The 23622-nt window shown below is 39.1% G+C and overlaps 1 protein-coding gene and 1 long non-coding RNA gene across 7 annotated transcripts in view; one reads left to right on the top strand and one right to left on the bottom strand.

Annotated features, from left to right (window-relative positions):
* DPF3 (double PHD fingers 3) overlaps window positions 1-23622 on the top strand; it is a 255030-nt gene that overhangs the window by 189963 nt on the left and 41445 nt on the right. For all 6 annotated transcript variants that reach the window (XR_012680234.1, XM_075192794.1, XM_075192795.1 and 3 more), the window contains 4 exons: window positions 2275-2399; window positions 3504-3599; window positions 7331-7397; window positions 15459-15605. Coding sequence is in view for 5 of the 6 variants with exons in the window: in XM_075192794.1 (XP_075048895.1) it covers window positions 2275-2399; window positions 3504-3599; window positions 7331-7397; window positions 15459-15605 (435 nt within the window). In the remaining variant the exon portion in view is untranslated. The remainder of the gene's footprint in view (window positions 1-2274; window positions 2400-3503; window positions 3600-7330; window positions 7398-15458; window positions 15606-23622) is intronic.
* Window positions 5095-15597, bottom strand: LOC142108860 (uncharacterized). The gene is made up of 4 exons (XR_012680235.1): window positions 15518-15597; window positions 13984-14046; window positions 11002-11079; window positions 5095-6610 (listed from the first exon to the last, which is right to left on the bottom strand). It is a non-coding gene; the product is annotated as an uncharacterized LOC142108860 (long non-coding RNA).

Raw genomic sequence — 23622 nt, 5'->3', positions numbered from 1 at the left:
GTTAGACTTACTTTTGACATCCACCAATTTCTTCCTCCTGTTTCTATCTGCTATGATTTTGTTCACCCTCTAACAATTTCCCTGTAATTATCAGCCCTGTAAGGCAATATATGATTTGCATGGGGATACAGCCACTACAGGTCCCGAAGAGGAGCGAGACCTAGAAATGACAGGTCACCCTCCTGTGGATCTTGCTCTCAGAAGAGCAGTGTGTGAGCCTCTTCTCAGCCAGACACATGTATGCTCAGAAGAGGCCCTCACTCTGCTCTTCTGAGCAGAATGATGGACAGACTAATCACAGGCAATGGACTACTGAGCAGTGGAGGAAGGTGATGTGGTTAGATAATTCATCTTTCACCATGTGGGGTGCTAACCTAAACCACTCTACAGCCCTGAGTACTTCTGGATATTCCATAATGTTGTGAAGCACATTTACCTGGTATGGATTGAGTGAAGTCATTCCATAAGAAGGCAAGGTCAATGCTAACCCTTACCTAATGGTACTAAGTGATTGTCTTCCTGAATGACAATGTCCCCATCCACAGAGCTCGTGTGGTTGCCCAATGATTGACTAGCATGACACAGATGTTAACAATACATCATGGCCTTCTCAGTCACCATATCAGAACCCAATTGAGCATTTATGGGATATTCTGAAGCTTCACCTGAGACAGTGCTAGGTCAGTTTAGTGTGTGTCTTGTGGAACAATGGTGCTGCATACCTTCAGCACAATTCCAGATATTGGTAGATTTAATGCCACAGTGCATACTGGCCAAATGTGGTGACCCAACTTCCTATTAATTGATTTGATTTTGGTGTTTCCATTTTTTGCACAATACCTGTGTATGTGTGTATATAACAGACATAACTAATAAACCAGTATTCTAGTTAAAACCACTTTTCAGCCTTTGAGAAGTTATCTGTAGTATGAATGATGCTATTAAATCTTCAACTATCCTTTGTTTTAATATAATAACATAATTTTTGATACTACACTGCAGAACGGCAGAGAGAATGAACTAAATGTGTTTTTAATATTTAATGGATCGGTAGTAACATCTCTATCATATATTAACCAGGCCTATTAAGTTAGTGGCAGTTTCATATTCCAGTAGTATATATATTAATTCTTTTAAGACTCTCTTAAAGGGAGTTACCTTGCCAAAAATCGATAAATGCAAAAGATCTTTCACCGAAATGGAAAGAAACAAAAATGTGAGACTCCAAACAGTAAAGGGAAATACAATATTGCACACTGTGTGATTTGTAAATGACATTAAATGTTGGAAGAAAAAAATCATTGTTGGTGGTGTATGCACTTTGTCATTTTTTCAGGATCACACTGGACATAGGTGTAAGAATGTCCATTTATAATCCATAGAACTGGTTCTTCTGCCAAATTTACATAGCCACACCCCCTTTTAGTGTCTTCCCTTAACTTCCGATTGTTATGTTTTGTTGATTTACAAGTGTTTCTTAAACACCTTGTGATGACGAGCACTGCGTAACACAGCGCACGTGCTCAGTACTTCAACGAACAGGTGGGAATGACACTAATATAACTTACACATTTATTATTATTTTATGGTCTGCCAGTATATTATGCCACCCCTGGCCTATGTATGTATTTATTTATTTTTATGTACAACCTTGGTCACTTTTATTTTGACAGCTAAGGCAACCTAATAGAGGAAACTATTGATAACAGGTATTTCTATTAAGGTAATAGCCCTTAGAGTGGGTTTTCCAAATCCAGTCCTCAGGGAGCGATAACCGTACATGTTTTCCATATCTCCTTGCTGTAGCACGGGTCATTACTGACTGACACATTGTAATAGATTCACAGGTGGTACTAATGATCTCAAGTGTGACCTGGAAAATCTGCACTGTTAGGGATCCCTGAGGACTGATTTGGGAAACACTGTCTTATGTGTTTTCATTTAAAAAGCTGACTTGGCTTTTAAAATCCATGAGTTGTTCTTTGTAAGTAGGTTTTAGGTTTATTTTTTGGATTCTGTTACATTTATCAGTTTTCTTGTGAAGTTAAGTTCTCCAGAACGTAACAAAACACTGTAGGTGAAGTCTAACTAAAGATCTGTACAGTTGAATCGAGCGCCTTTCTTCAGGCAGTATTTCTGCCCATGTAGCACAGAATCCTGCTGGTGTATGTATTGTTTGATTACACACTGTTAACCCTCCTAAAGTCTTGCTCCTTCTTTATAACCATAGGACTGAAGTAGATGATAACCTGTTTTTGCTCTATATTATTCCAGATGGAGATTTTCCTTTGCGGAAAGATAATGTTTTGTCAGAGGGGACCACACTCGAGGCCCTACTACGAGGTGAGGGACTAGAAAAGAAAGATGTGAAAGATGAGGAAAGTCTACAAGAAATCCAGGTAACTTACACACTGAAAGAGGGAACAGTGAAACCGTCCATATTGTTCTGTACCACTTGTTTTATAAACCAATACAAGTATATTATATGTATGCTGTAAAGCGGTTTTAGAGAATAGGTCATGCCCTGGAGAGTCCTGGTTTTTATGAGGTAGTTCCGATTTGTGGAATCTGAAATAAGCGATGCTTATCAATTTGTGGGCTCAGGCCAGCATTGGCATGTCTAGGTTAATTTATATATTTCCTTACGTGCAAAATTGGGCAATAAATTAGATCTTCAATTTAAATACAGATATTTATTTTGAATATTCGGCCTAATTTTTGGTAATATATAATTTCTTTATAAGAATAACTCTTTAGTGCACATATACACTACCATGCGCCTTAGCAGTTGTTGATTTTACATGATCTTCCGCTTCGTGGCTGAGTTGCTGTTGTTCCTAAACGCTTGCACTTTCTAATAATATCACTTACAGTTGACCGTGGAATATCCAGCAGGGATGAAATTTCACGAACGCCTTATTGCAAAGGTGGCATCTTATCACAGTACCACGCTTGAAGTCACTGAGCTCTTCAGAACAACCCATCTTGTATCACAAATGTTTGCAAATGGAGACTGCATGGCTAGGTGCTTAATTTTATACACCTCTGGCAATGGGTCTGATTGAAAGCCCTCAATTCAATAATTGGCAGGCCAAATACTTTTGTCCATATAGTGTGTGTGTGATTAAATGTAATCTAAGCATAATGTATTCTTGTCAGCTACCTCTTCTCTTTAGGACAAACTGACCTGCTTTCTGAGGATGATGATTCCTTAGAAATTGAGACTCCATGGTACAATACAAACAGAGCAAAAGATGGAAAAAAAATTGAAATTTCCATTTTGAATTTAGGTTATAGAAAGTTAATGATTTGGAAATATTTCCTTACCTCCGGCAGTAAACAAGATTGGACAGATAAGAACCCTGTTAAGACATCAATATGTACTTCCACCAAAAGTGGTGCGGTGTCCTATCTGCAAGATAACATTGGGATTTTTATGTATGTTATTTATTTCATGTATATAACTTGTAATTTTGCGGGATTTTTTGTGTTTTTTTCACTAGAGGGTTTTAGAAAATGATGAAAATGCTGATGATGCAAATGGCGATGAGGACCTCGAAGAAGAAGTTCCAAAAAGAAAGAATCGGAGCAGGGGACGGGTGAGAGAGCATCTGCTTTATGGGAACACATACTATAGGTTTAGTAGCATACCCATGTCTTTAATTCAGTTTGGTAGGTTAATCTCCTGTATTTAGGTTATGAATAAATATTAGCTCAGGACCCCTAACAGTGTATGTTTTCCATATCTATCTGCTGGAGCACAGTTGTAGTCATTACTGACTGACACATTGTAACAGATCCACAGGTGGTCCTAATGATCCTACGTGTGACCTGGAAAACCTGCACTGTTAGGCCCCTAAGTCTGTGTTTCCCAAGCTCAGTCCTCAGTGACCCCTATTTATAAATGATCACATGTACCCCCGTTAATAATCAATCCCTTATCGCAACAAACCATTTGTTAAGAAAATCATCCAGGGACAGCGCATCCGATAAGAGGCCGGCCCGGCGATAACTTGCTTCACTAACTCCTCTAGGTTCTTTTCTGGAGTCTTTACTGTGTATTTGTGACCTTAGGACATTCATGCCTAGAGCCGTTTTCGTTCCGCTAAATATCTGTTATCTCCTGTGCTAGGCTTTTGTTGAATAGATATTTTACTTAATGCCTAAACCATGCGCAAAAAGCAGTTACCACATGGGTTAAGGCTTAAGAAGTAGGCCTCTTAATCCCTTTATCAATTTTTAAAAACCTATATCAACCCTGGGGATATGTCATTGGTGGTGTAGACATGGCCAAAAGAAAAAAAGAAGACACAGCGTGTAGACTGTACATAGGAATAGCATACAGCTATGGCTTGTATTAGGCACAATAAAAGTGTACCTGTTATGAAAGACCCAACATCAAAGCTACAGTCTGAAAAAGAGCCAATAGCTATGTACAACTATTACCACATATCATTCTTGGGAAAATGATCTATAAAAATGTGCCCCTCCTCTCTGTCATGTATTTCGAGCAATAACTATTGGCGTGGGCTGAATAATACTATATCACTTATCTCCTGTGACCATTCAAAGCCAATGGCAGAAAGCTGGCAGACTTCCTACAGTTTGATGTCACAGAAGGTGTTTCAGGGGCACAGTGAGCATGCTCCTGCCAGTACATGGGATGTTCACTCTCATTAATACTTATGTCTATTTAATGTCATGCAGACAGAAAAAAATATATTTATGATATACAGTTAATGTAATATATATGTTTGCTTTAAGCAAAGTGCCTTTAATGCCATTATTGTAGCCACATTGGCACCAGGTACTGAGTGGTTTCTTGTCCTGTTCACAATTATAATAATCACTTAAAGGGACATGAACTGGAAAATATGGAGAGGCACAGAACCTATTTTTGTATAAATGCACCAATTTATCGTCGTATTTTTATGCAATTATTGGGGTCATTGCAGTCCGTCATACAGATGCACACATTGACAAACTTTAAAACTTCACTTCAGTCATTCCTGGTATGTTACATTAATTAAATACAACTTTCCTTTTTGCCTGCTAAATTGTTGCTGTTGGAGGAAGGAGAAATTGAGACTCACATTTCTAAACGGTTATTATCTTTTATTTATAAGGCACCACAAGGCTTCTGCAGCACCATACATAGGGGGTAAGAACGATGGGTACAGATAAACAGAATAATAAATGCATATATGCAATTAACAAAACAAATTGCATGGCATACAAAAACAAATGAGCAAAAGACAAAAACAGGGACATAGGAAGACCAAGAGTGGACAGACATGAGACATATAGAGTAGAGCCCCCTGCCCGCGAGAGCTTACATTCAAAGGGAGGGGGCAATGAGACAAAAGGAGCAATAGGCATAGTGGGGTTCACTAGGATGCAGAGGTCTGTAAGATACTGAGGCCATGATGTGGAGAGGTCTGTATCGCCTATTTGGGCAACATCCATGATGGTGCATGATTGTGTCTGTGCCTGGGTAGTGTAGAAGACGGATAGTAGGAATGTAATCAAAGTGGTAAAAGAACAGTAAGGTACTGCTATGGAAAAGCAACATGTTGGCACAGAGTGGTATCTTAGAGCAAAGGCAATTAGTACAATAATGATAGAGCTAAGAACAGTAAATACAAGGCCAATGGGAAAATAGTGTGAGAGATGGAATCAGTGAAGAAACAGAGGCAGGAGTGAAGTGGTGAGAAAATAGAGGTGATTGTGTTTGTGGAAAGCCAAAGTAATAAGTGAAAGGGGTCAGAGAGCAAGCAGAAGTTGAGCAGCTGGATGCACGGTGGCTTAGTGGTTAGCACTTCTGCCTCACAGGACTGGGGTCTTGAGTTCGAATCCCGACCATGGCCTTATTATCTGTGTGGAGTTTGAATGTTCTCCCCGTGTTTGCGTGGGTTTCTTCCGGATGCTCCTCCAACACTCCAAAAACATACTGGTAGGTTATTGGCCACTAACAAAAGTAACACTAGAGTATGTGTGTGTGTGTGTTAGGGAATTTAGACTGTGCCCCCCCCAATGGGGCAGGAACAGATGTGAATGATAAATATTCTATATACAGTGCTGCTGAATTGGTGTTATATAAATACATGGTGATGATGATGAGAGTGAAGCAGGGAAATAGAGACAACAAAGATAAAATGACCAAGTTACAATGTCCAGGATAGTGAAATAAGGAGTAGAGTGCCAGGCTGCAGCAGGTGTAGTCAGTTAATGTCAGGCAGCAGAGTTGTTACCTGTTTGTACAATTAACGTTGGACTGTCCATTTCCTAACACAGCTTAAAAAAACATTTAGTGTAGAAAAACACCAACATGTATCTACCCTTAAGAGTGAATGCTCAGATATAATTCAATGGTCAGCTAATAGAAAAGAAGAAAAACAAAACAACTATTGATCTTAGACTGCTGGTCAGTGAAGCAGAGTTTATGACACCATTCTGGCACTCATCTCAGCCTAACACAGGTTGTAGCAGGAGATAACACATTCCTATAACATACATTTAGAGTTCATAGTTTGCACACATGTAAAGCATCAGTTATAAGATGAGGTTCAGATTAGGAGAGGATGAGAGTAGTAGCAGCTGCTGGACATACCTGGGGATGACAGAGAATAAAGATGGTTAGCTGTTGTGTTTATTAACTTTGCATTTCTTAACACTAAATCTGTTTTGCATTTGGTTGCAAAATCAGGAATCCAGTTCCTCACAATAGAAGGAAATGTTGTTGACATGCTAACCCATGTGACAACCTGTAAAAACTGTCATAACTGCAGAAAAATAGATGCAGGACGTCATAAAAGAAGGGGGGGGGGGCATATGCACTGTTGGCCTATATCATGCTGTATTTGTAAATAACCTTTACTAATAAATGGCCACAAGATCATCAGATTTCTATCTTGCCTATAGACTTGCTGATGCTTTCTTCATACCAGTTTGATTGACTCCTATTTGTTTCAATGCATTTTTAAAATGTATAACTGCAGCAAGAAGGGAATAGTGTGTATACTGTGCTGGAGGGTGCAATAGGTTGCAGTACTGCATGTAATTACATCTAGTGGTAACATTTCATTGAGGACTGTTTTTATTTTTTTATGCTATAAAAAGTTATTGATCCCTTTTTAAGTTTTACTCAATGAATTACAAGAATTATAAACAGTGTAAATGAAAGACAAAGTCCAGTAGATGTTAGGGAAATTCACCTTTTCCAGTAAGCTATAGATGTTGAGAACTATCAATATTAATGGTATATACACAACAGTTATGGTACAGTTTATACAACCCCATACATTCAGTAAATGTTGCCTTTCAATTTTAGGCTCGTGGTGGGAGGAGGAGAAATGATACGTCTTATGATGAGCATGACAAACCTTACGTATGTGACAGTAAGTAGTGTTCCCCTGTTGTGCAGGGTATTTCCATACTGCTGAGCCTTACACACCTGCAGCCTCGCATTTCCTTTGTTTTATTATTTCTGCATTGGCTACACAGCTTTATCTGGTTGCATGGTAGCCTTTTATTTTGCTTTCAAAATACTTATGAGCTTTTCAATCTGCAAGTGACACAATGTCTATGCTGCTGACTAAAGGACCATTCTGGAACCAAAGGACAACTACCACAAAAGAGAAAATAAAATGTAATATCAGAATCAGTTTAAAACATGTTTTTCTCTTTTTCTCTCTCGTTAAAAAATGATCTCATGGGATGGCCAAGTAACACACAAGCATATGTACTCTCTGCCCTGGAAACATTGGGAACTAAGCTACCTAAAAAAGCGATATGAACCTACTACAGGGAAGTAGTTTATTATTTAAAAATTAAACTCTACAACCGATTATCTACCGTATATACTCGAGTATAAGCCGAGTTTTTCAGCACTTTTTTTGTGCTGAAAAAGCCCTCCTCGGCTTATACTCGGGTGATGGAGATGCAGACCTCAATAAATAGTACTGAAGGGAATGGTGGTATATCCGGAGGCTCCAAACTGTATAGGACATAACAATAAGGAACAATGCAGAGCAGTGTTGGTGTTTATAACTCACGATTTCTTGATAGCAGTTCTCAGTCCGTCCGCGGTATTCCTTAAAGACTGCAAGCAAACAGATGGGGTGCGCTGACTATAATAGCCGTCCAGACACAAAGTCTTTTGAAGGAAAGTTCCTAGCTCCGTTTGGTCCTACCACTCCAATAGCGCTGGTTGAAGTTGTGACGTTTCCATTCTTCAGACGCGCCTGTGCAGGAGGTTCCTGACGTCCCGGCTGTTACTGATTTCCTCATGTCTCACTAAACAGGCTGTCAGTGCAGTCCAGCGCTGCAGCGGCAGAGGATGAATGGGATGTGAAGCGATGAATGGTAAATGAATCATCGCTTCACATCCCATTTATCCTCTGCCGCTGCAGCGCTGGACTGCACTGACAGCCTGTTTAGTGAGACATGAGGAAATCAGTAACAGCCGGGACGTCAGGAACCTCCTGCACAGGCGCGTCTGAAGAATGGAAACGTCACAACTTCAACCAGCGCTATTGGAGTGGTAGGACCAAACGGAGCTAGGAACTTTCCTTCAAAAGACTTTGTGTCTGGACGGCTATTATAGTCAGCGCACCCCATCTGTTTGCTTGCAGTCTTTAAGGAATACCGCGGACGGACTGAGAACTGCTATCAAGAAATCGTGAGTTATAAACACCAACACTGCTCTGCATTGTTCCTTATTGTTATGTCCTATACAGTTTGGAGCCTCCGGATATACCACCATTCCCTTCAGTACTGTTTATTGAGGTCTGCATCTCCTATATATCCTTTGTGATATATTACATGTTGGTATTGCTACACCAGTCAATCATCCTATTTATTTATCTAGTCTGGGAACAATACATTTGTTTTTATAGATTGTATATATCATTTTTATTTTTGAAATTTACTAGTAGCTGCTGCATTTCCCACCCTAGGCTTATACTCGAGTCAATAAGTTTTCCCAGTTTTTTGTGGTAAAATTAGGTACCTTGGCTTATATTCGGGTCGACTTATACTCGAGTATATACGGTACTTTACTTTTATTTTTGTAACACTTGGTGTTCAGAATGCACACTCAGACTACACTACACGGAACAATGGAAAATCTGTGGGCCCATGCCAAAAATGAAGCATGTCAAAAAAACAAACAATGAGTGTTACATGCACAGCAGCATATAAGTAGAACCATGTACTTTACATTCATTTTTCATGCATGTAAAACAGGTGAAAGCCCGGTGTGTACACGCACCCAGCTGTGCAGTTAAGGCTATGGGTACCTCGGCTCCTCCATTTGGCTGTTACCTGCAGTTGTCTCCTATTTTGTGTCTTTGCTTATCTGACTTCTCTTTCCTACTGATGTCAGCTTTTTCTTCTTGCTGCCCAGCTTGTGCCATTCACAGCTAGTATTGTTGTCTGGCATTTCAGAGATTTTCCTAATTCTTTTGAGTTGTTGATTTAATTACACCCCATTTTACATCCCTCCCATTACATTACTCCAATGTATCTTACAATTGATAAAAGAATCACTAAAGCAGCACAGCCTGACTGATATCTGTGCGGGAGTCAACCAGCCCTCCAAGTTCACACAGAACAGATGAAATCTGTGTGGACTTCACCCAAACACCTTTGTGTGTGGCCAAACTGGACATACATCAGGCCCAATATCCAGATCTTAGTGTAAGATTGAGACTATCCTCACTTTCTCCAATGTTGAAAATTGATAACCTCCCATGAGTGGGACACAGGGTTTTCAAGATAAGGACCAATTCCTTAATCTGTATGGTTCCTGCATCTCCCATGTTACTAAATTGTTTAGACATTTGCTCTCCACACAGTGGGCCTGACACTTAGTTGGATGTATGCTCATTTGCATAGTGTAAAATCTACAAATTTGTAATGCACATGCCTACAAAACAAGCCGCACCATATGCGCGTATTCAGATGTGTTTGCACCTGACATTTGTGCCTGCAGAATGGAGAGTTAAGGGGCGGTCTAACCTATGTCAAACACTGTACAGGTGTGTGTGTGTGTGTGTGTGTAATTGTGAACAGATGCATATCCATAACTGTGACCAGCACTAGCTTCGGCTAATTGCGGATTCATCTTTGAAGCAGATAGGTGTTTTCTTCATTGATCGTGCACATATTATATGATTATGTGAGCGTATTTTAGCAAGATATTTTACATTTTTCTTATTTGTACACAAGGAGAGATATACCTGTGTAATCAAGAGCCAACCAACCTAATAGTGAATGCAATAAAAACAATAAAACTGTGTGTAATAACACTTTCACACTGCCGCCTTGGCAATATCCCGGTTTTATGAACCGGGATATTGCCGGGTGACCGTGCCGAACACCCCGGCAAACACCCGGGTAGACCGTGTTCACACTGAACAGGGGTCTGCCCGGGTCTCCATGGCCAAGATCACAAGAGGAGCTTTGATTGGCTACTATTGTGTTTGTTTTTTTATTATTTAATTTTTACAATAGCTTTTTGTAAGACCCGGATTGAAAAACCTGGGTCTCACCGTTCACACTGGAGGCTACCCGGGTCGGACCCGGGAATAACCTTCCAAAAGACCCGGGTCTAACTCCCGGGTCATCGGACCCGGGAATTAGACCTGGACCCGTTCACACTGAGCCTCAACTCGGGTCACCAGCAACAACCCAGGTTTTTGAGGCAGTGTGAACGGGGTATGTGTGTATTTGATGTATGCCTGATATAAACCTGCAAATTGCAACACTTTTGGAAATGCAATAGATATCTGTGGTTTTTGTTTTAAACATATGCGTTCAAACTCCGCATCAGCCCCAGTGACAGTAGAAAGAAATGCTTATAGTGATCATGTGTGTGATATTATTACTAAAAGCAACAATTATTAATTTATTTTTCCCTTTCTGGATTTTGGAACAGATCCCACACCTGTAATGCTTATCATAGATAACCAGCAGAAGAGTATTAATAAATAGTTTTACTTATCGCTGGTGATATGAAACGGGGCTATAGCTGCTCCTCCACAGATAGTGACCTCAGAACAGCCGTTTTGATGAAGCCTGCAAAGAGAATTATTGAATTTCTGTTATCGAATGGTAGAGGAAATGAATTCAAGTCTGTTTAGACGTGACCTAAAATGCAGTGTGAACAAATTACTAAACAGGCACAAAGTAGAAATTGTCATTTTTCAGTTGTACTTTTTTTTTTTTCTCTCAGCAGCAATATTACCAGAATTTGCTCACAATCAATAGTAAATCTTAAAAATTTCCTTCTCACAAGAAGAAAAAATAGTTTAAAGAAATTCTTATTTGCCTAAATTATATATGTAACATTGTTTGCAAAACAGATATATAGTTTTCATTTAAATGGCTGATTCCCCTCTACCTCCCCCCTATATAATAGCCCTTTGGTGGGGTCGCTCCTCTTCCTGATCACCTTTGCTGCTACTATGGTCTGATTCACCAAGATGGCGCTCCACCAGTTAGCAGTCTGCAATGTTTAAAAACAAAACAATAAAGTAGTGTTGGGTCTCTCCTGCTTCAGAAAGACCTGAGCAGCAGCAAAGGTGATCCCTGTTATATGAGAGCGCAGGAACCCTGCTAAATACAACCATTGGTGAAGGACTCTAATAAATTAATATTATAGTCAAGGGGGGATTGGGTTAGGACAAAATAAAATTTAAAGAGGAAATTTAATGAGAACATTCTTTTTACAAAATGTACAAAGTCCACTTATCCTGTGCTTGTCCCTTCTATACTATAATAATCTCTTATTTTTCTTATGTCCAAAACTGATTTATTTCTACAAGATCTGTAAAACTATGGTCCCATGTCATTGGTTCTGAGAGGAGATTTCCAGTTTAGACTTTTTTTTCTAAAGGGACCTAGTTGTCACGGGTTTGTCTGCAGAGCTTCAAATAATTAATGACTGATATAGAAATCTCCTTTTAAGCAATGGGTCAGCATGTAATTTATAATTGCTAAAAAAAATCTTTTTTGCAAAGCTGTTATTTTAAACAAGCTATAATAATAATGATTTATAAATTATGGTCTATACTAACCTATTTAGACAACAGTAATATATAGGAAATATATTAGCAATAAAATGTGAATGATGGGTTTCAATGTTGATTCATAAACTTCACCTGTCTGGGTACTGGCTGAGAAGGTTCTGTGCGTACAAGGAAAATTTTAAAACATTTACTACAATTTTATTGTTAAACCAATGGGCATGCCACTTGCGGACTGTTTACCCAAGATGACATTTGCCACGTAGAACCAATGTCAGAAGCTATTTTGCACATGATACTCGACAGCAGAGTTAATCACAGAATGATAAAATATATAATCTGTGTACAATAGCATTATTTCTGCTGCATTCAATATCACAAAAGACTAGGGCATGTATATATATTTCAGGAAATTTGCACCTACTGAAAGTTGAATTCCTACTTATAAGTGATTTAAAAAAAAAAAAACCTGACTTATTAAACCCTGTACATAGACAATGTATTTGTGGCAGCACGTGTAACATTTTCTCTAAGTGAGAATGCTGTCCACCTCTCAGCACTTTCCATTGAGTGCTGCAGTGGTTTCCCTTCACGTTCATGCATACTGTATAGGTATAGGTATACCTTCTCCACTCTCAAAGAGATTCAACATTCTGTACTGCTGAAATAGCCACAGGAAATTGAATTTCTTGTACTACCCCAGCTCTCTAGGCTGTCATACCTTGCCTTGGTTTACTAGGGTGGAATCCAAGTCTGCATCTATATTCCTAACTACTGTACAGTCAATCACTGATCTTACATTCTTCGATTTATGTGTTGTTTTTTTATGGTCACCTCACTCCAGCATTTGGAGTTTTCAGTCAAGATCCTTCGGGTTGCACAGGTTTCTCATTACCCAGTGAGCATTATTTAGTCCTGATTGCCAATAGGAAGCCAGCACTTCCAAACCAATGTCACATGCTTTTCATTGGCCAATGAGTGACATTCATGTCTGATCTATTAAGCAATCAGAGCTGAAAGTTGGTATTGCCCGGGAAGCCAGCACTCCCTAACTGATGTCATATGCTTCCCTTAAGTTCAGGGCACAAAATGTTATTTGATTGGTTGGGAAATGCTAGTTCCCACTGACTAATGTGTGACATTCAGTTTTGATTGCTCAGTCAATCAGTAATGAATGTTACTCATTGGCAAATGGAAAACCAGCGCTTCACAGCTAAATGGAACAGATGCAATGCACCAAGATAGAGAGAAGTGTGTGACTGTGATGGAAAGCGATGCAAGCAGCATTCAATTCCAGTGGAGCTTTCACCTTCCTGTTGTGAGCACTGTATGATGTGATTTGTGTGTGTGTGTGTACTGTATATGGTGTCAGTGTGATGGAACATGTGCTACAGGTGAGTGATTTCTCTGTGTGTGTGTGTGTGTATGCAGTCAGGGTTATGGGTGATTAATAACTAAATAAATATGCCTGGTGTGTGTGCGCTACTTAATTTAAATTTCAGGTGTTATGCTTTTCACTCATTTTAAAATGTCCTGGATTATTACACAATTTTAACTTGGTCCCCTGGAGAACATACATTTGGAGACTGTAGTTTGCTACATTATGTAAACGTAAACTTGTCCTGAGTTTTAAATTATTCTGCAGCCTTCTTCCAAACACTGTTTGTGCAGACAGTCCACCCTGATGTCAGGCTGATGGGTTGATGGTGACTGGACTGTATGCAGAGCACACAGCATTTGGAAGGAGAATGCAGAGGAATTTGAAGCAAATATAGAATTAAACAAAACAACAAAAAGGCCACTGGCAGAGCACTGTAAATGTAGTTATTAGTACTTTCCTCTTGAAACATTCATACGGGTCAAAGAGCAAGAAAGACAGTGGAAATTAAGGCACACTAATCAATTCATTGACAAAAATAATAAATCTATATCTTGCTATAAAGGGCTTACCCACCTTTGGACAAGCTATGTCCCTCTTTCTGAAAGGACCTCTCCCCCAGTTGCTTGAAGCCAGGACCTATTTGGGGGAAAGTCAGATAAGAGGAGGGGATCGTTCAAAAGGTGACATACAAAACCATACCTATGACAATAAAAATAAATAAAAAGGAACCTAATTATAAATTCCAGTGATTATTTGGACAGCTAAAATGCAAAATCACCTCTCTTCTTCGAGGAATGTCTTAAACAATGTCCAGGTATCGGTGAAAGTGACAAAATTGCATTATAACTACAGTAAACTAAAAAATGTTCTGTAATTATCATTTCAAACCTACATCGAAGAATCAGACTTAAAGTATTTTACCTTCAATATTTATGAAGATTTACATTTTGGGGTTTAGTTGTCCTTTAAACTCACAAGTCTTTTCTGCTCTGTCCAGTACAGTAAACAGCAGTGTTAATATAACGGTGTCTGTTCAGTCGTACTGATCCACAAACATAAATGCTGTATTTCATAAAAGATTGTTGCACCCTGCTGCCGAGACCAAACCTTTGTGCTTAATGTCCAAGATTTCAATCCCAAGTTCATGAACCAGAAATGATCTGCACCGTTTACCAGCCCCATAAAGACTCTCCTCAGTCAGTGAAAATTTCTCTTTGTTCATATCAATATCCTTTCCCAATGTTCCTTGTTGTTCAGCAAGGTTCACACTTCGTTCTGTTTCTCTCTCTCTCTCTCTGTGTTGCAGATAGTTACAAACAAAAGCATAACCCAAAAACAGCTGACAAAGGTACTTTAATGTTATTGCCTCTCATCTTGCTCGTACAAAATGTTACTATAACATTGATAGTATCAGGCCTTCAGTTTGGCTGCTGACACTAAACTTGGACTAGGTATTGTAAGTTGTGCAAAAGTTGCTGGGTACAAAATGCAGAGGTCATGTTCCTCTTATCAAACATGTACATCCAGCTCCGTTCATTCTTCTGCATTTGGAGCTATTTATTGGAATGTGTCAAACAAACACAAAACAAATTCTTATTAGATTTATGCAATACATATTCCGTTTATGAAGGAAGTGAAAAATGTTTCTTATTGATCGAGGATTTGTTACTGCAATGGGCACTGCACTTATCTATTCTAAGACAAAACATTGCAGTAAGGTATTTTTTGCAGATATCAACTAAATGTTGAGAATGGTAATATTTGCAGGATCATTATATATGATTTGCTAACAAAAGTGTTAAACAATTCTGCAAATAAGGTTCACAATAGTAGCATTATAAATACTGTTGAATATTACCATAGTATTTCCAATGAATCATTGATTTTATTATAGGGTTTTTTTTACAGGATACCTTTCTTTCTGATGGCCTATAAAACAATGTGACAAAAAAAGTGTCTTCCAAAGTATTTTTTTTTTATTGGATTAATGTTATTCCCTCTGTGAGACGCCTTCAGCAAGCACTCATTTTATAATATTGCTTTTGTAGTTTGTGGAAAACGTTACAAGAACAGACCTGGCCTCAGCTATCACTACGCTCACACTCACCTGGCTGATGAAGAAGGGACGGACAGCAGAGACCAGGAAACTCGATCCCCATGTTCTCCTTCCATCCTCAGAAGTGAAAACCAGAAACGTAAGTTGATTTTACCACCAGAGGAGAGGTCTTTATTTTCTTTACCAGTGAAGGACTGGTACGCTGGAACCTGCAGGTTATGAATACAGTATTTTGAACCCTCTTGTATTTATCCCTCCTCATTCCACAACCTGAAGAGAAAGCAGTTAAACAAGTTCAATATTTTCAATTGTGTTTATAGAAACATGTCAACATAGATCAGCAGGTGCAACATTATACCTTCTTAGAGATAAGCTCTCCGAAACACAGCTCTCTAAGCAGGGCCGGTGCTAGGGTCCATGGCGCCCTAGGCATTTTGAAAAAAATCGCCCCCCCCCCCCCCCCGCAAAAATCAGCGCCCTCCTCCCCCCTCACCCCGTCTTTCCTTGTCACACCACCGCCGCCTCTCTGCTCCGTCTCCTCCCCTCCACTCACTGACACTAGTGAGTGGAGGGGAGGAGACGGAGCAGAGAGGCGGCGGTGGTGAGCAATAGCCTCTCCCCCCTCCCCCGTGCATCTGCTGTGCGGCGGCCGTGACAGGTATAGTCAGCGGTCGCCGCACAGTTTTAAAGTAATTTACATTCTTGTGGCGCCCTCCAGAGCCCGGCGCCCTAGGCAAGTGCCTAACCTTGCCTAATGGGAGCGCCCGGCCTGTCTCTAAGTCATTGTTATACAGGAGTAGGTTGCTCACGCTAGTTTTTTCATAAACTGCATTTTACAAATCATAGTGGATGAGAAATGCATCTGCTCCTCTTGTGTGATAGTGACAAAATATAGTACACAGGAAACACTGGTTCCCTAATTAGCCTTTAGAGCGCTGCATCTTTCTGGTTGGAAAAACATGTTAGTTCAGAAGAGCCTAGGTGGCTACTTATAGGGGATATGCATTATGATTATTTAAATGCACATGACATGGGCCAACAGATACCTTATGTCACAAACGCCCCACCTTGTCCCAGATACAGCAATCTGAACAGCTGGCTGTGACTGGCATCACCTTAGTCACTTAGCAATGAATACACTTTTCTGCCACCACTAAGGATATTATTATAGTGTCCTTACGTTCACCAAAACCACTTATTAATGTTTCACACTTAAATCACATACACATGTAGCATGAGCCTCCATAATTTCACAAAGAATCACAGAGAACACACTAGATTAAATTTATTTAATCTGAAAAAGTGTTTCCAAGGCTTAGTTACAAAAGAAAGTTTATAACAAGACATACAATAAGTTGCACAAATACGTTTCAGAAATAAAATAGGAAATAAAACCAGAATCACTACTTACCAGTTAATACTTGATGTGTTTGTGTGTGAGGAACACAATTGAGAAATATGGGACATTTCAGTCTTGATAGACTCCCTCATGAAAATGCACAATGTAATGTCTAAAGCAAAAGATTTTAAACCCTTCTTACAGGCTCTTCACCACCCAGCTTAGGAATTACATTTTCAATTAGGTCAGATTGATTCCCAAAATGGCACCAAGCATTCCAAAGTGAGTTATGGATGTTCTGAGATCTGGAATGTTCACAGGTCCTGAGTTGTCTCCTTTGCTCGTTTGAGTGGCTAGATGGTTTACAACTTTGGAGCTTCAAACTCCTCCGAGATGCTTATCTCCCCGAGCCTGGCTAGTTTCAAAAGATTATTGACATTTGCATAGGTTCAGACTCATGTCATTTAGCAAAGCACACGTTGAGATTACATTACAAGGTTACATACAATATACATTGTCATACCTGAATATTAAGGGAAAATAACAATAGTACATAATCGTCACACCTTAGCTTACAGGTGAAGGTAGAAAACTAAACAATGATCTGTAATCTCTAATAAGAGGATGAATGTTTGTTGATCAGGAGGTATACCTAGGTGGTACAGTGCAGATAGGAATGCTACACAGTTAAATACATGATTTGATTTAGGCACTGTAAATGACATCTCATTTTTGAAATACACTCAATATATAAAAGCCAACGAGTGAGACTTTAACATTAGTGTTCCCAGGCAGTGTTGTCTCTATTACAACTGTTGGATTCATAGCTTATCAGACTGTGTAACCCTGTGGTTAGTAGACATTTTCATGGAGAAACGGCTGGAAGTTGTCCTGTTTACAAACCAGCTCTTTACTACAGATCATTGAAAGATACTTCTCGTATGTGCATAGAATGTACTACAGCACAGCCGACACAATACACCATGAAATAGAAATCAGTCATATATTATAGTACAATACAGGGCATATGGCATACAGTGTAACATCCTGTTCACTCATCACAGATGTGAGATGGAGGAAGAGGAGTAAGGTAGGTGGAATCACAGGCCCTGAGCTTTATTGAAATACAGACACATACCAGGGGCAAATGCAGGATTTCTATACTGATTATTAATAGCAGCTGCTTGCATCCAACTGTAGTGCATGCAGCTTGCCCTTAACAAGCAGTACAGTGTGAGGTGGGACATAATCCCAACTATTATTGTAGTTGGGACAAAGTCCTGATTGAGCTGGGCAGTCACACAAAACCGGGACTGCCCCACCAGAATCAGGACAGTTGTCAGATTGTGCTGCTCTCTCCTACCTGTTCTTGCAGCTTTCACTACCTGCAGCTGCCTGTGTCTTAAGCTCAGTTGCTGCTTGTCTGGTTCTTGGAATGTTGTGGGCCTGATTAGGGAAAAAAGGGATATGTACATAAAATCTAAAAAGTCTATTGATCCCTCCCTCCCCTCATTAAATCAATAGTACCTACATTTAATAATTAGGCCTCCCTACCTGAAACCAGCCCTGACATTACATGAATAGCATTCAGAATGAATAGATAGATCTATTACCCCCACCATGCCCTGATATTAAGTTACTGGTACTCACATTTAATAATACACACATTACCTCCCCCCTCCACCAAATATTAATTAATTAGCATTCACATTTAATAATAGTTGCCCCATTGTTAAATAATTGGCATTCACAGTTAAAAATAGCATTCATTCTCCCTAAACTTAGCCCCACATTAAATAAATTATCACTCTCGCATTAATTAAATACCACCATCACACCTCTTTAAATTGATAGTCCTTACTATGACCCCACTAATAAATTAATGTTGTCCACCCACTATTAATTATCACCCATCCTCATTATTAAATTAATACCCAGTCCACCGCTACTACCGTAAGAGCCTCCTCCCCCACACTTACTTCAACCATCAGGCTCTGTAGATTTCTTATAATTTCTGCTGGAGGTTACATTCTCTCTAAGGCTGGGTACACGGCAGTGTTTTAAGCAGATTATCTTTCCACTGTGCACCTTTCTCCGCTAAGTTGGTAATTATTTATACTTATTGTATATACCCTGTATGCCCAGTACTGTAACCCTGTACTGTTATCCCTTGCATCCCTTGCCCTATGTATGTTGCTGCGACCCTTTGTGGCGCCTTATAAATAAAAGATAATAATTATCGGGCCAATCAGACGACAAACAACTGATTGGTCCGTTATCACAGTAGTGTGTACCCTGGAACAATTATCATTCCAAAGCACATGAAATTGTTGATCGGGATTTTCAAACTGAACTGAAAATCTGGAACAAGGTCATTCCAATTCTGCAGTGTGTATGCACTCACATCGGCATGCTGATCTGGACTTTCTTTTTATCAGTCGTTGGTAATATTGTTATAGATAACACATCATAGCGAGAAAATTTATGTAGTGTGTACCTAGCCTAACAGTCTTAAGAAGTGCTCATATTCAAGAATAACTTGGCAATGCTGTCAGGATCTAGCTAATAAAATCATTAACATATAAGTAAGCATATTAAATCACTGGCAGAGATAAACATTGATTCCAGGGAAAATGTTGTCTGCTCGTATTACATATATATATGGGGGGGGGGGGGTGTGTATGTACTTTTAATAAATAACAATACTTTTCCAGTTTGTATGCCAGCTCAATATATGGTTAAATCACTTGTAATGATACAATTGTAGATGTTTATGTTGCTGCAAGGGATGTTTTCTTGGCTGAAAATTAAAATTGTTGACCATAAGTTGCAAATAATGTGAAACGCAATAGTCTCCTGCAAGAGTATATCAATATATTACCACTGTGTAATACAAAGGAAAGGGAGAAAGGTAATTACATTGACCCTTTTGTCTGAGGCAAGCCAGTCTAGCTGCAGGCACACTTTCCTGTTCTATTTGATTAAAGGATTGGTTTATGAGGGCTAAGCCTCCTTACTTGATAACAGCCTCTGTCTGTGCTTGGTTTGATTACTGGAACGTGGGTGACATGCTAAGATAACAGTGTGACCTCCTTAATCACATGGTATTTTTAGCTCTTAAAAGCTAGCACAATTTTGTCTTCTTGCAGTGTATTTGAGGACAGACACAGTTTATGCTGGTAAATTAAACCTTATAAATATAACAATGATTAACTGAAAAACAAAAATAGAAAATGAACAATTCAAAACCGAAAAACAATCCTAGCATCTCAGAAACATTTTTCCTTGTTTTATTATTTAGCGGACTTCTCTGAAAGCTGTTAAAAGAATACTAGTTTGGCCTAAATTGTGTTTGTGTTTATATTCAGTTGAGAAAAAAATTGCAGTCTTTTAAACTGTCCTGTAACACTATCTAAAGCTGGGTATACACTGAAGACTTTTTCTGACCAACGTGCTATCTCAAACAATTATACCTATGACTGAAGGTCCGATCAGTCTGACGATTCATACGTACACACTGACACGATTTACCTTCAGATCTATGCTCTTTATCTGGTCATCTAGTCCGGAGAATGACAGCACAATATTCATTCATTCATTCATTCACTACTGTCACATTGTCACACTGATTAAAACCACCTTGTTATAGCTATCCACATGTCCTAACAAATTTCGTTAGCATCTGTGACTCTGAAACAAAATATTCTGTCTCAGAACGATCAAATGAATTATTCCTTCTACAGCACTCTCTACATTTATTCAATCTGACATTCAGTGCTAACATCGACTGAAAAGAGCCCGACTCTGTAAACTCTATGGAGATCGTCAGCATGAGTGCATACACACTACATGATCGTTAAGTGATTGATCGGAAAATATTAAACCGCACGACCAACCAAATGAGACTATGATCGGCACTTTGGGACGACTTTAGATGATCGTGTCACTATACACCCTCACACGATATCTGACCAACCGGTCGGATGTCGGCTGATTTGTCCAATTATTGGACGAAAATCCTGTAGTGTGTACCCAGCTTAACCATATAGCACTTATCAATTATCAGATGCATACACAAAATTAAACAATAATTAAATCTCAACATTGCCTTTTTCAAAGGTGAGCTATGAAAGGTAAAAAAAAACACCATCACATTGTTCAGTGCTAACCTGGCATTCCACTGTAAGCGTAACAGCATTTTGCATGTATTAATGTCGAATAGTGGCTTTGCTTGCTCTTTAACACACATTATATATATATATATATATGTGTTAATCTTTTTTACCTAAATACAACAAACAAGGCTACTAAAGTGATGCTATGCTTGAATGTTGATCAAGGATCACCATTTTGAAGTCCCATTAAACACCGCAAATTGAAAGTATCTCAATGACAAACAAAATAAGGTTTAGCAAATAGTGATTGGTTAAACCAGACTAGATGGAAATCTCACTGTTTGTTTTCCCTGCAGCTCCGCTTCGGGTTACATGTGTTCTCTGCCCTGTGTAGTCTGACTTTGGCAAATCCACATTTGTAAACGCAAGAGTGGAGGAGCTCTAATAATGCATTTTGTTTTAAACTAACATATTGGCACACCTAAACCTAAAATCAAAGTCCGACCTCCTACCACATTAGAACTACCCTTTCATTAAACTAAACTTTTCAGGTTTTCTCCTAAAATACTGCTTAGTTTAGCATAATTTATGGCGTAATAATCCTAATGATAACATTAAGAGGACATCAGTACTTTTTCATGTGTTGCTGGTTTGTGTGAAGCTTCTTACGACATTGCTTGGACTGTGCCCAGATAAGGTCATCTCTACTAAAGAACAACATGGAGGCACAAAATAGGTTCAAAATATAGGACAAAACCCAAAGGCCACCAGCATTTTCTCATGTACTGCTGTGCAAAATTAGATGTACCAGTGTGCATAATCTGCAAGGAACACCCTCCGCTCCTCCCCACAGCCTACACAAATCTCTGCTGCTCTGCAATCCTGTATGCTGTGTTAGAAATCCAGGCACATAACAGGACCAAAGTCCAGTTTGCACTTTATAAATGACCTCTATTATGTTATTTACACTGCTCTTAATGACATCGGTCTACTGCAGTGAAAAGGTTAAACATGTACAGCATATTACTAAGCTCTAGGTTACTTGTCTTGTTTTGGATATCTCTGTAAGAAACAGACTCAAACCTTAAAACCCAAATATTTTTTGGAGGACTTTAAAACCCAAATGTTTTTCGGGAGGACTATATTTTCCCTTCTCATGTGCTGATCTTTTAGTTGAGTTTTATCATCAGATTCAGAATAGCTGCCTGCATTGGTTTACACGACAGATAAAATAATGACAGGTGGCAGCATCCACGGGTGCCGGTTGCCATGACAGCATGCCAGACTAGTGCAGGCTGGGGGTCTATCATGCGAAGAAGGAAATCAGCATGATTCCTCCCAGGCACAAATTGAACACCGTGCAAGCCATAGGATGCCAGGATTGAAATTCATAATACATTAAGACATCTCTCAGGGCTGGAATTTTCATATGACAAAATCTACATTCCTTACAAACCATTGAGAGCTGAAAATATAGAAAATTATTCACTATTCCTGGAGGATACAAGAGAAAAACAACCATTTTTTATTAATGTTGTATTTAAATTGTGGTGTTAAATAATTGTTGTAAAAGTGTCAAATAGCTTCTGTACATAAAAGGATGGAACCAGCATGCTATAACGATTCCAGTCTCCTATTTCACCACCACATTTAGCACATCAACAGAATGAATGGACAAGGAAACAAACACAGACTAATAGCATATAATGCAGGCCATAATCGCCCACAGCTAAAGGAAATAATACACAGTTTAAGGGGGGAATTCAATTGGCCGCGTTACTGTAAAAAGTAAAGCGGCCTGCGCACTATTACCATTATTACGGTAATAATGCGCTAAAATACCATTATTACGGTCGTTTCAACGCTGGCTTTTTGCTCGCAGAAAGCCGGGTTAAATTTACTGTAATAAAGGTAGTAGGATTAACGCTTCGTTAAGCTGGGGGGAATTGAATTCCCCCCTATGTGTTAGTACACAATTTTTACTTTTGCTTTTAGAGAAACAAGCTGCTTACTGGAGGTAGACTCCATATATCTAGAAATGTTTTATTATTCATTGCAGTACATGTTAAGACATTACACCATAAAACACATTTGCAAAATGCAGTTATTTTATATATGAAAATAATTTGTTTACATAACAGGACAGTTGGCTCAGATTATCTCAATAAAGGAATTATTTATCAAGCCTTTAACCGATGTAGAAACAGTTGTTGCCGAATGGTTTGACATATTTTATTATCAGGGCAATTTAACAAAAGCCTAAGGAGATATTAGTGATGTCTTCTGTAATAGTTATCTTATCGCAGATTACTACAGTCCCCATAATTCTCAATGGGATTGTGGTTTGGACCAATTTATCTTAGCTTTTTCCAAGCTTGCTCTCAATAGCCAACGCCATCTGAAGATGGCGTTAGTAAGAATAGCCTATGGGGAGAGCATAGCCGGAGAGGGCATATCTAAGGGCCTACCACTAATTGTTATCTGAGCATGCGTAAGCGGGTCAGAACCTGGAAGCAATGTGATTGTGATCCCCTTACTATAGACTCTTCCCAAGAACATGCGCTCATTGGAGCCACCGCCCTAGGGTCCATTTTAATCAACAGCCAATTACAAGGTCAATTTAAAGTATTGGAAAATGAAGTAGGCAAAATATAATAACAGCTGATATTATTGTCATTGATTTGTAAGGCATCACAGTGCTC

The sequence above is a fragment of the Mixophyes fleayi genome, chromosome 12 (genome assembly GCF_038048845.1).
Source record: "Mixophyes fleayi isolate aMixFle1 chromosome 12, aMixFle1.hap1, whole genome shotgun sequence".
Taxonomy (NCBI): domain Eukaryota; kingdom Metazoa; phylum Chordata; class Amphibia; order Anura; family Limnodynastidae; genus Mixophyes; species Mixophyes fleayi.
The sequence above is the reverse complement of the archived record's forward strand: the minus strand, read 5'-3'. Positions and strand labels throughout refer to the sequence as shown.